Source organism: Molossus molossus, unplaced genomic scaffold (genome assembly GCF_014108415.1).
Source record: "Molossus molossus isolate mMolMol1 unplaced genomic scaffold, mMolMol1.p scaffold_m16_p_6, whole genome shotgun sequence".
In the NCBI taxonomy this organism is placed as follows: domain Eukaryota; kingdom Metazoa; phylum Chordata; class Mammalia; order Chiroptera; family Molossidae; genus Molossus; species Molossus molossus.
Window position 1 is genome coordinate 83,241,390 of NW_023425399.1, and position 13,334 is coordinate 83,254,723.

At 37.9% G+C, this 13,334-nt stretch overlaps 1 protein-coding gene across 2 annotated transcripts in view; it reads right to left on the reverse strand.

Moving 5' to 3' along the window:
• Positions 1-9,762: 9,762 nt before the first annotated feature.
• DSC2 (desmocollin 2) overlaps positions 9,763-13,334 on the reverse strand; it is a 30,377-nt gene continuing 26,805 nt past the window's right edge. The window contains exons 14-17 of one of the 2 annotated variants that reach the window (XM_036245670.1): positions 12,922-13,046; positions 11,343-11,633; positions 10,765-10,810; positions 10,614-10,679 (exon numbers count right to left, since the gene is read on the reverse strand). In XM_036245670.1, coding sequence (XP_036101563.1) covers positions 10,775-10,810; positions 11,343-11,633; positions 12,922-13,046 — 452 coding nt within the window. In that variant the 3' untranslated portion in view covers positions 10,614-10,679; positions 10,765-10,774. Of the gene's footprint in view, positions 10,680-10,764; positions 10,811-11,342; positions 11,634-12,921; positions 13,047-13,334 lie in introns of both variants that reach the window. The other variant, XM_036245669.1, reaches the window with a different exon arrangement.

Below are 13,334 nucleotides of genomic sequence, written 5' to 3' on the forward strand. Positions count from 1 at the left end.
GTAGTTCTCACTAAATTGTTTGAGCACCCTTAAAATCATTGCTTTGAATTCTTTATTTGACAAATTTCTTTCTTCCATTTCCTATAGTTCCTTTTCTGGTGATTTCTCCCTTTCTTTCATTTGGGTGTTGTTTCTTTGTCTCACCATTTTAGCAGTCTGATAGATCTAGGCTGGGTGAGGGATGTTGGAATGTGTGGGCAGGTCAGTGTGTATCAAATAAGGCTGCTGTGTCTCCCAAACTACTTTGGTGTGTGGCACCTCTTGCCTGCTGTGGGTTATGGAGGATTGACAACTGACGGCTGGTATTGGTCTGTTGTGTTAGGCATTCTTGGGGTGTATAGATGTAGCTGGTAAGCTGTTGGGAGCTGAAGATGCTCAGCTCCAGGGACTTTGCTGCTGCTGGGGGAGGGGCTCCACTCCAGATCTGCTGCTGCAGTTGTGAGGGGCAGGTCTCACCTGCCGGAGTCTTGCTGCTGCTTGGGCTGGGCACCGCTCCTGAACAGCCTCTGCTGGTTCTGCTGAGGTTGGGTCTCAACTGTGGATCTGTGCTGCTGGTGCTTGGGGATGGATGTTCTCTCCAGAGCCTCTGCTGCTGGGGACATGTCTTGGCTCCCAAGCCTCAGCTTCTGTTGCGGGTGGGGCTCCACTCCCTCCCAGTCATTGCTGCTGTGGGGGAAGGTGCTGGGCTCCGATCAGGCTTTTGTTGTAGGGTATGGTGCTGGGCTCACAACTGGTTGCATTTACTGCAGCAGGCTCCTCGATAGCCCCGCTACTGTGCTCTGGTCCGCGTTGACACAGTGGGGTCCACTGGTCCCATGATGCAAGGCACTCTGGTGGACTCAGGTTGCTTGACCCTAGCGGCTCCCCGCTGCCTCCTCCCAGAGAAGACCAGGGATTATCCAAAAAGGTGGGACCTCCCCATCATGCAGGGAGAAGCCCCATGAGAAGCCATTTACCAGGGTAGCCAACTGCTCCCCCATCCACAACACAGGAATCCTCTGCCTCACGCTTCTGCACTTCTCAAGGTTGCTTGTCCACACTCACGTTCACTCACACTCTCTCACACTTGCCCACACTCTCACACACTCACCCTCACTCCGGTCCTTCCCACCACCCTCCGAGTATTTCCACAAAAGAAGAATTTAAATTAATTGATATTTATATAAAAACTTTGTGTGAGATAAAAGAAACATCTAAATTATAAAATGACTTATTTTTAATTAAAAATAAGAAAGGTCAGCCTCTACAGTCTAGACCATAATACTACAATATTTAAAAACTAATGGAGACAAAACAAGGTATTCATTGTACAAAGATTAGCCATGAGCCCTGGCCGGTTTGACTCAGCGTTTAGAATGTTGGTCCACGGATCGGAGAGTCCTGGGTTCGGTTCCACTAAGGGCACGTACCTCTGTTGCAGTTTGTCCTCGGCCCGGTTGGGGTCATTTGGGTGGCAACCACTGGATGTGTCTCTCTCACATTGATGTTTCTCTCTCTCTCTTCCTCTGTCTCTCCCTCTCGCTCTATCTGAAGATAAATGCAAAAATGTCCTCAGGTGAGGATAAAAAAAAAAAGATTAACTGTGATTACATCTGTGACAGGAGAAAATAGGGAGCTGCTTGGTTTTTCAAAGAAAACAAAACAATGTGTTTGGTTCTCTCTTACACTCATGCAAATAATCTTTTAAATATTTCATCTGGCATTTCTAGTAAATTGATTATTTCTTCTTAGTCTATATAGTACATGAAAATTTACTGATGACAGACCTGATCAGTGTGGCTCTGTGATTAGAGTGTTGGCCCAAGCACTGTCTCCGGTTTGAGTCCCAGTCAAGGGCACATACCTGAGTTGCAGGTTCAATCCCTGGCCCCGGTCATTTGGGTCCAGGCAACCAATCAGTGTCTCTTTCTCTCTCTCCCCCTCCCTCCTTCCTTACCTTCCACTCTCTAAAAATCAATGGAAAAAATATCCTCAGGTGAGGATTAACATCAAAAATATTTTACTGATGATAAACTTTAAGTGTATTAAAGTAAAATTGTAAGACCAAAAGTAAACAAGTGTACTCAAATATAATAATATGAGATGATAAAATATTTTCCATTTTTTTCTTGTTTTAATTCAATCATTTACTTTGAATATATTGCATTCATTGTAGGCTTACCACAGTAAGGCAAAGATAAAAAGATTTTTCTTTATAGGTCTATAAATTTCCAAACTACCTAAAGCCTGTGAGATTATTTTGCTCTTTATTTTATTTTGTTACTTTCCTCCTGATTTTATAATTAATAAATGTTCATTGTAAAATAGAAACCCAGAAACATATAATGAAAAAATATTTTCATCACCCAGAGATTACCATTCAATATTTTAGTATATTATATGTGATCTTGTATTTAAATAAATTTAGAATTATACTGATCTAGAAAATTATCATACTTTTAAAATTAATACTATATTTTATCTTTTTTCTTATTAGTATTTGAAATAAAATGATTGCATGATATTTCATCATTTTTACAATAATAACAGCTACCATTTCTATAATGTTAAGTCAAGCACTAAGCTAAGATTGTTTTACTTATCTCATTTATCCTATTTTGTAAGAAATCTGAGGCTTCTGTGACTTACCAAGCAAAGTTCCTCAGTTAGTAAGGACAAGGTCGAAATTTAGATTCATGTTTTTCTGAATGCCCATGATCATTACATCCATTGTCCTCAGTAATGGTACTTTGAATCACAATAAAGTATCATAAATTATTTACTTTCCTATCATGGGACATTTAGTTTTTTTCAATTGTTCACATATTTAACGCAACAAAAATAAGCATCCTTGCATGTATGTGGAATCTTTACACCATTACCTTACTTCCTGAACATAAATTCCTTTTACCTGATTTGACTGATAGTTTTACATCAAAGCTCTGTATGTTGATCCCTCCTCCTCTCAATTCTGAATTCTGGCTTTCTGGAATTCTCATTTTCTACAGGTGCCTCCTCCCCATGTCACTGGTTTTAGAAATTATCCAGTTGGCCCCCTTTGCAATGAAAAGTCTCGACTCTTAACACCCCCCCCCCTCCACCCTCATCCCTTCCCTATTTCACAGGCCCCTCTGAAACTCCTGGCCTGCATAGTCACCCAGTGAGTGTTGCCTGTCACCGTGGCTCACAGAGCTTCCACATAAGAGGATAGCACACAGCTGCTACCTCAGTGTTTTAAGTCTTTGGTACATTTCTATCATTTTGCTTAATGTATCTTATATGAAGAAGCAAACTTAATACGATTCCAAATAATCACATTAACCCAGTTACAAATCTCAATCAATGGTTGTTATACTTTAGATGTAAAAGTGACTTAGGAAACGCATTCTATACTTCCTCCCACCAGCCTGTGTTCCCTGCAATTCTGAGCCAAGAAGGATCTTTAACACTGCGGTGATTCTGATGCAGATGAGCTATGAAAATACTTTAAAAAATAGTGCAAGCAAATATTTCGGCATGTTTACCCTAAAATTGGTCAACTGTAATGTGTGTGTGTGTGTGTGTGTGTGTATGTGTGTGTGTGTCTATATATATATATTTCTGCTTTGTTCCTATTCCTGAATCCTGACACAGTAATGAAAAGAAAATAGACAACTAGTAGAAAGTTCAAAGTTCTCAGCTATGTGCAGATTTTCTTTAGGGGCAGAAAAGAACAGTCACAAAGGAACTAAGAAATGGAACAAATGATCCTTGACTTTTCTCTTTACCAACTATCACTACATAGGTGCCATCAATGAGAGCCTTCTCTTTATTCTCATGTGTATCTGGAAATTTGAACGTATCAAATAGGTTCAAAAGTAAAGAACCTGTCTAAAGCCATGACACAGCAATATTCCATTAAAACAAAAGATGTGATTTTTAAAAATAAAATAAGGTCAAAGTGCTCTGCTTATTTCAATAGCTAACTATATTAAAAGACTAGCTTGATTTTATTTCCTGTTTCTTTTTTGCGTTATTGTGTTTTGTTTTTCATGAAAACTCTTATGTTGTTTGTTTATTTTTAAATACATCTGAGTGATCCATTTAATTGTTTGATTAAAAAATTTAAACAAAAAATAATTTAAGTTGTTCCTTAGCTGGTGGAGTAAAAGACAGGGGTGAGGTGGGGAGAGAGAATTTTCCTGGGAATACGATCAGAATTTTACTTTATATGATCTCAGTCTTCAGACTGATACCAGGACCTAAAGGAGAGAAAAAAAAAAAAAAATAGAAGAAAACATATAAATTATCCAAAGACAAACAAACAAAAAACAGAAGTGTAACTGACTTGCTATTCACTAAGTCTTGCCCTCCACTAACTGGATAGCAGGACAGGGCTTCAGAGCTCAGATGTTATCTTCCAGACAAGATGATCAGCTCACAATGAGGTAAAATCATTGCCTCCCAGGCTCACAGCTGCACATTCTTCTCCTTTTCCTCTGGTCTCCATCTGAAGGTTTTCTTCTTTCTCTGTGCACACGAGCACCTGATGTCCTATGACAGAATGTTCCCCCGTCCAACTCGGAGGAAGCTGTTAGATCCGCACCACTTTCCTTGGTCTGTTTTCTCAAGACACTTCTTGAGTCAAGACCTAACTTTCAACAGTTTAATTTAAGGGGGTTTTAACAGACCTTTAGAATCATTTATATTCCAAAAACATAAGTGACTCTTAGTTGTTTTACCTCAGGAGATTAGTAAGTGGCCCTTTAGCAAAAATTATTTTTGGAACATGTTGACAATGACACCGATTGTCACGAATATGATTTTCACATTGATCACTAAGTTTCACCCTTGAGGGGGAAAAAATGGTTCTTTAGGCAAACTGAGTCTAATTTTGGTCAGGAACCTAATAAGTAAGTGCATTAATTCATATAACAAACACACTGAGAGTCTACTGTCCTGTGTACTGGGCACACTGTGGTGGAGAAGATAAGCAAGAACCTTCAGGGCTTACATTTCAGTGTGGTGCAGCTGGTTACAGGGTTATGCGATTATTAAAGGTAAGAAGTGAACCATAAGATCCAGACAGGATCTGCCAGCCCCACCACACCAAGGGAGAAGTTTTTGCCAGACGCTTCTTTTCTTTTAGTTATTATGCTAAGATGCAGGGGTGAGCAATATTGATTCCAAATCTTCACCACCTCATTTTCTTGCTCTAAGTTGTGAATGCAGCTGTTTGATGTTCTATGTATTTAATGTCTCTGGGTTGAAAAAAAATAATTCAATAAAGAATCTAACATACATTTTGTCTATCCATAAAGAAAATATATCATAGGAATGTAATGTAGTGCACTAGGAATCAAATAACAATTTGTTTTCTTTTTTCCTTTGTGTGACCTGGGCAATACAGTGTGACTTATCAAAATGTACCAATGGCTAGAATTCTATTGGCATGTGATCACCTTTCTTTGTCCTCAGTGAACTTCCCATATGAAACACACACACACACACACACACACACACACAAATGGATCCATATATAGACACATTACAAACATACATGTAAACCTATTAAGCAAAAATTGTACAATGATGTGCTCTAGACACATACATGTCTAGGTTAGAGGAGATGGTATTTGAACTACATCTTTAAAAAGTCATATTTTCACCAAGGAAGGAGTGAAAAACAAGTGAATAAATACATTGCAAATGGAAACCACATGAGCAAGGCAGAGAATGTGTGTGTGGGGTACAGGAAAATCAGTATTCAAAAGTGATTTTGCATTCAAATTTATTCTCTAAAACCGTGGAAGGCCCTTAGAAAATGCCATGATTATCTCTGTTCTATGATGGCAGTTGGGAAGAGTGGAGAGATTGGAGGCACAAACACCCTTGCAGCTGAATGTTGCTGAGGGTTTGAATCTGGATATTGGCTAGAGAAAAGTATGAAGAGAAGCGTGGAGGACAAGTAGGGTACTCCTCATGGTCATGAACAATTGGCTTGGGAGTACCAGAAGCACTACTTCACTCACTAGAATAGTAAAGTCTGGTTCTTTTTCATTACCTGGAATGTTTTTATGAGCACTTACCATGTGCCAGGTTTCATGTGATGTATTTTGCAGGCATTGGCCCATGCATACTGACATCCACTTAAAGCTGTACCATGGCTTGTCCTGTACTAGAGTGTGTGAGTGAATGAGTAACTGATTCATCTTGTACCTTCTCATATCAGCACAGTCTGTATTAGGAAGGCCTTACATGGCTCTCCTGGGAAAAAACTAAATGACTGTATACAAAAAAATGAGTGAATGAATGAGTGAATGAATGAATAAAATTGCATTGAAAATTCTCAGAAAGTTGGGCAGTTTGGGGCAATAAATGGGATGTGCTATGCAAGGAGAGAAAAAAAATTGAGAATTCTGTTTCCATCCCAAGTAATTAAGATGCTATTTATACAGAAAACCCAGGAGAATCTGGTTTGATGTGGTAATATGCCTTTTTGCATAGTGAGTTTAGAGTACTAAGAGAATAACAGGTCTCGCAGAACTGAGGAAGAGCTGTAGATCTACATAGATATCGAGTAACCACTAGGAAACTCAAGGAAGTTGAAAATGTGATGCCTCTAGGCACATAGCGGGAAAAGCATTTTGTTTTCAGGATGTTACTTGCCTAAATGTTGACCAGGGCAAAGTCTGGTGTCAAGACTTCAATGTGGGGCCCAGGAAAAGGCTGGAGATGAAGATTCAAGGGAAGTCTGTTGTCAAAGTTAGATTTTGCACAAAAAAATTGGGAACCAAGATAAAAACCACTCTTAAAATAAGGAGTCCAAAAAAAAAAGAAAACACCCAGAAAATGATTACAGGAAGATCCCAGGCTCAGGCCGCACTGAACTAACAACAGATCCTCATTGTTTTCCTCCTCTTGAAACAGCACCATCCATTTCTTAGGGAAAATTTCTAAGCGTTTGATCCCTATTTGCCTCCTTAAAGCAATATATGGTTGATTAGGATTTTCATCTGCTTTTTCTTTAAGTCTCAAGATTTATCATACTGATTTGTGGGTTATGGGTAAGATGCAGCTTCCTGGCTACCAAGAATGAGAGACCTGGAAGCTTCTAAGCCACAAAGTTCCCGAAGACTATCACTGTAAAATACTGCTCGAGCTCTGGGAAAGGTGAATGGCAACGTCATGGCAAGACGTCAGCTGTAAAGCAAAGTGGAGACTAGAGCTATGATTATTCCCAACTACAGCATCCTCTCTTCATAAAATAGTAGCAGCTAACTAACTTATATTGAGTGCTAACTCTATGCCAAGTCTTTTCATGAATTAACTCTTTAAACTCTGACAACAAAAGTATAAAGTAGACTCCTCCAACTTCCTTAAGCAGGTCATACAAGTGAGGGGATTAGACTTCTCAGTGACTTTTCAGTGACTTCTGAAGTCCCATAGAAAACCATCTCTCTAACAGGACAGCAAGGAGAACAGCTCAGTAAAGGCTTGACAGGAGGAATCTTATACACATATAATTTTATAGGGCTTTTGAATTAGTGCCCATTTTAAGAAGTGGAGGTGCCTCTTTCCATCTAATTAGTTTCATAGTATTTCAAACTAGGCAATCCTTTGCAGATCCTTCAGCAGTCTTCGCAATATATGTTCTGAACCATTGAACTTATAATACCCAGTTATCAAGAGAGTATTATGAAGAGACACATACTCAATTGACAAATATTATAAAGTAAAAAAAAAACAAAAAAACAAACAAACAAAATCCTTCCTGTTATCTTATTTTCTTAATTGATTTTTGTTAATATGAAATAGGTTGTACATGTGACATTGAAAACCCATTAGTATTATTAGGAGTGCCTTTTAGGTGGATCACTCTGTGTGATTTTCATGCTTAAAACCCATTTTTTTATTCAAATGTCTTACAGTCACCCTAGGAAAGGAGTTCTATTATTAATGTCTCCATTTTATGATGAAAGAAAACCAGACACAGAGAAATTATGAAACTTAACAATATCCCATAGCATCACAGTCTTTAGAATAGAAAAATTATAACAATGGACCAATTAAGCTCTAAAATTCTAAAAACTATATAACAGGATTCTAAAGAAGAGACTCCTTTCTCTAAGTAACAAAACAAAATCCCATAAGCTTGTATCACACACGTGATTAAGAACCTCATACTAATTTTTAAAACCTACTTGATTTTCTTTATCACCACCAGTAATATACAAGAATTTTGTACATAATTTATTAAAAATAACTGAGAAATAGCATATTTGACTGAGTAGGAATGGAACTATAAAAAAGATGAACTGACTACTGAATTATTATCAAATATGAATCCTTAAAAATAATTGTTATATAAAGCTAACCTTGTGAATTTAAGATAAGCATATTACTAAAAATCACAAATATTGGAAATGCACTTAAATGTCCATATAGTTAGCATCTATAGAAACTTCACTGACTGAAATCAGCTGTGAAACCTGGCCAAGAATTTGGTTGACTCTTAAGTTTAATTTTCTCTCACTGCTTCAAAATTTAAATAGTTTGCTCTCCATTGTTAAAAACTGTAATCTTAAAATATGAAAAATTTACTTTACAAACACATAGGCATGACAAGCCACGTCATCTAAAAAGTTATAAACTATCTGCTCCTAGAGAGCTGTCACAATCCTGTATTTTAAAGCTTATTTTAAAAACCAACACTATTTTCCATTTATAAATGGCATCCTTGCATTAAAGATATGAACTATAAATATTCTATTATATACAAAATAGCCACATCCCAATTTTAATTACACTATTCCTTTTGGTAACATAGAAAGTTGCATCTAATAAAAAAACACACACACACACACATTTCTACAATTTCAAAGGCAAAATTAAAGGTTCTGTGTTGAAGAGATAATGAAGAAATCACCAAGATATTTGAAACAGTTAAAGTCAATATTATGTTGATTTTAAGAAAAACCAAGACTGCATGCCCTCACATAAAACTGAAACAAAATAACTCACTTTATAAGAGAAGAAAAAAGACACAGATTTAAAAAATATTTAGATTCTCCAACCCAAGTAAGAATTTTTAAAAAACAAAGAGAGATGAGGTTGGGGAGAGAGAGATGAGGTTGGGGAGAGAGATGAGGTTGGGGAGAGAGAGATGAGGTTGGGGAGAGAGAGATGAGGTTGGGGAGAGAGAGATGAGGTTGGGGAGAGAGAGATGAGGTTGGGGGGAGAGAGATGAGGTTGGGGGGAGAGAGATGAGGTTGGGGAGAGAGATGAGGTTGGGGAGAGAGAGATGAGGTTGGGGAGAGAGAGATGAGGTTGGGGAGAGAGATGAGGTTGGGGAGAGAGAGATGAGGTTGGGGAGAGAGAGATGAGGTTGGGGAGAGAGAGATGAGGTTGGGGAGAGAGAGATGAGGTTGGGGAGAGGGAGGGAAATGGAAAGGAGAGCCCAAGAGGGAGGGAAAGATGGGAGGAGGAGAGGGGGGGAGAGAGAGAGAGATGGATCAAAACCTTGCAAGAGTAAAAATACATTCTTTTTTTTTTTAATTTTTATTTTTTTATCCTCACCCTAGGACATTTTTCCATTTTTTGTACAGATAGAGTGGGAGGGAAAGAGAGGGAGAGAGAGAGAGAGAAACATCGATGTGAAAGGGACACATCGAGTGGCTGCCACCCGCATGACCAGCCAGGGCCAGGGACAAACTGCAACCGAAGTACATGCCCTTAGCGGGAACTGAACCCGGGTCTCTCCTGACTGCAGACGGACGCTCTAACCGCTGAGCCAAACCGGCCAGGGATAAAAATACATTCTTAAAGCACTTTTTAAACTTAAATTTTGCTGACAAGGTGGGGAACAGGGGAAATGTAGATTCAGTGCAGGATTTTATATAAAATAAAACCTAGAAACTCAACTCCACCAAAATAGAATTGTTATAACAGTCAATGCCTGGTTGGGAGTCTCCCTTTGCATTATGAAGAAAGGTCTTGTTATAAGAATAAAACAATATCAAGAATTCAGTATTGATATACTTCAGAATGTTTAGGAGAACAACAGTCTTCAAGCACCACACAACCAATTAATTAATTAACTGGAGATCATGTTAAAGCAAGGTCTCTACAATTTCCTATTAGGTTATACTTTAAGTAGTCTATGATTTAGATAAACCAATTATATTTTATTGCACTATAAATTGGCTGTTGTCACTATACCCAAATGTAAACAATAATGTAGACTTCCTTAGTATTTCTGTTTCTGTAGGTCTCCTTAGGTGGAAGACAAGTAATTGAAAACTACGTTAAGAATTAGGAAATCTGTGCACTTCTTTACAGCATTTCTTAGTAAATGTGCATTTTCCTAAAGACATTCCATCAAAACAAAAGGTGGTCCCAAGCATAGCATCTTCTATTTAAGAAAAAAACAAAACAAAACAAAAAATCCCTAGCCTTTAATTTAAAAAACAAAAAGAGAAGGTGATAAAGCCACTGGCTTTTGTAGACTTATTGGGATGCACTCATCTCTTGACACATGTTTCTGCTAGTGTCCTAAATTTAGGTTCCAAATGATCCAAAAACTCTAGCCCATCTTCTTCTTGCCGTTCACTGCAGCAGCCTACAGACCCAGCCACGGACCCTTTCCCTTCGTAGTTGTATGGAAGGACGTAGTCTTGAGCATGTTCGTGACTGTTATCCTGATTACACCGCTGCACTTTCTGCCAATAATAAAATAATAATATTTAATTATTATTATTTTAAACACCAAAACTTACGAACATAAAAATAATGGCTTTGATTTACCTTTGATTGTTTAATTTTTAATCAGAGTGTGTCCTCTAATGGGTTCCTACATATAAAAAATGCACATGATTGGTCTGCATCATAGATCACACTATAAATTCACTCTATAGCATGTTTTGAACAGCCACACATGTGACACAAGGACACATGTGTTCATTTTAAGTAATCATCACTTTCCCTTTCACAATTATGGCTAACATGAAACACATCTCTTAAATGGATCCCAAAGTCATATGCGTTCAAATCTTTCCAGACAGGCATAGTGACTGGCTGGGATGCTCTTGTATCAGACTTTTGATTACTAAGACACAACTTGTCAGGTGGAAAATATTAACCCAGAATCATAAGAAAAATAATTTAAATGTCTCACAGTATTTCGGTAAGAACTAAAAAAACAAACAACATGTGAGGAAAAGATCCACTTCCCAACTGAGCACAACTAAATCAAAATTAAGGAAAAATAACTTTCCAAATAGTAGACTGATACTTAAACATAAAGGTCAGGGCATTAAATTGCAATCATTTAGAAAGTTGAAAAGAAATCCACATAGATCTGTAGGACACTTAGGGAAACTCACTTCACCAAGGTGGGTCTGGGTGAAATTCCTCCACTTGGAGTATGTGTGTCCGTGGCTGTCCACCTCCACAAGTCCTCCCCTGCAGGAGTCCAGGGTGTACTGTCCACCTCCCCTGCACGACTCCAGGGTGTAGTGATGCCCGTGCCCCTGGCACGATTCTAGGGTCTGCTGTCCTCCTTTCACCATCTCAATGGTCTCCTGCCCTCCACTTTTCACTCCGGATCCCACGGTGCCACAGATTCCCTGCCCCGAACTGCCCACAGTCTGGGTTGTGAAGCCATTTGCGGAATACTGAAACAAAAACAGTTTGCATTTGGGAAATACAGAGGAGGACAACGAAAAATAAGAAGGAGAAGAATACACCATGCAGGCAGTGCCCTGAATTTTTGTGCTGGAAGGTAAGTTCTCTGAGAGCAGGAACTAAGTCTGTCTTGGCAATCCTGAGTACCTAACTATTGTAACCCTCGTCTTCACGTAGTGGCCAACACAAGAAGCAAATCGCAGATGTCAAGCGGCCTATATCTTGAGACAAATCAGAAAGCTTAATGTGTATTCTGTCTTTTAAAACTTCTTACAATACTGTACAACTTCATTTGTTAAAACCTTCCAGCGCCTCACACCTCAAAGTCAGGATTCCAATATTATGGTCTCACGTGTGTTTACCCTGCGTAATTTAAATCCATTCCCTTCATTTGACTAGGGGAAAAAACAGAAATAATGATCAGTATTTTTATTCAGTGTCTAATCTAGTTCCCCTTCAACTAAAACAAATAATAGAAATAAAGTTGCCATAAAAAAATCTTAGCTGCAATAATACATCTTTTCATCTAAATAAATAAAAGTAATAAAAATACATCAGCAGGGAAAATAAGAATACCAGATCTTTGACCACCAATTTCTATTTTGTGTTGTTATAGAGAACTCTGAAGTTTTATTTTTTTCCAGTACCTTCCTAGATGTCAATATCTTTTTGTTTTCTAAATCTTTCCTGTTCTAATCATCAATTATATTTTTTGTAGGGAATTCACTTGTTCTTCATGGACATTTTAGGCTAGAAATCAAAGCTGGGGCAAATGTAATCACTTGCTGGCATTGCTGTTTCATATATTTGACCTAAGGCTCCTTTCTAACCCACATTAGAGTCAGAAAGACTCTATTAAAGTTCTTCTCACGCTGATCAAAGCTTATAGTCATTTTATTGCTGTTGCCAAAAAAACAAAACAAAATTAAAACAATTATGCTAGTGATCTGTGAATAATTAAATGAAACATTTTTACAGCATAAACAGTAGTTTCAATATATAAAAACCACTGAGTCTAAAGTTGAAATCATGAAACATTTGAAATAGAAAATAATAGTGACATGCTCAAGGATTTTTACTATTAAGTAACACTGTGGCTAACTGGAAATGCCAGCTATCACTATGGGAATTAATGTCATTTTATATGTTCCATGGGGCAATGACATTATATATATAGCAAGTTACCTGATTTCAAAAGGACTTTGTTCAGAAAAGATAATTATATTTGGTTAGGTCAATTTATCCTTTGTATTTCTTTTAAAAAGACAAACTACTTACCACTTTGTCATCTCCAGGAGCCTCAGTGTTTGACACAATGAGGTTCTGCTGGGTGACGTCATCAGGAAATGCTTTTGGCTTTTTGGCTGCTCCAGTAGCCCCACAGACTAAGGTAAATAGGATACCTAGAGGATGAGAGAAATCACTTAAGTTTACCATAAGACAATGTGATGTTATAAATTTATGATGACTAATACAAAGATAGCTTTCCAGAAATTGCACATATGATGGCTCGTATCAAAATAGCATACAATAGAAAAGTCTGCCCTCACCAAATATGACCCAAAGACATGCTAAATGCTGTATTTCTGTGATAAATTTTGGTTTGGCTGAGATAACAGAACTATAAATAAATGCCCTTTCAATATATAAACTCAAGTTTTCTGTTAGATAAGAATCCAGCTATATACAAA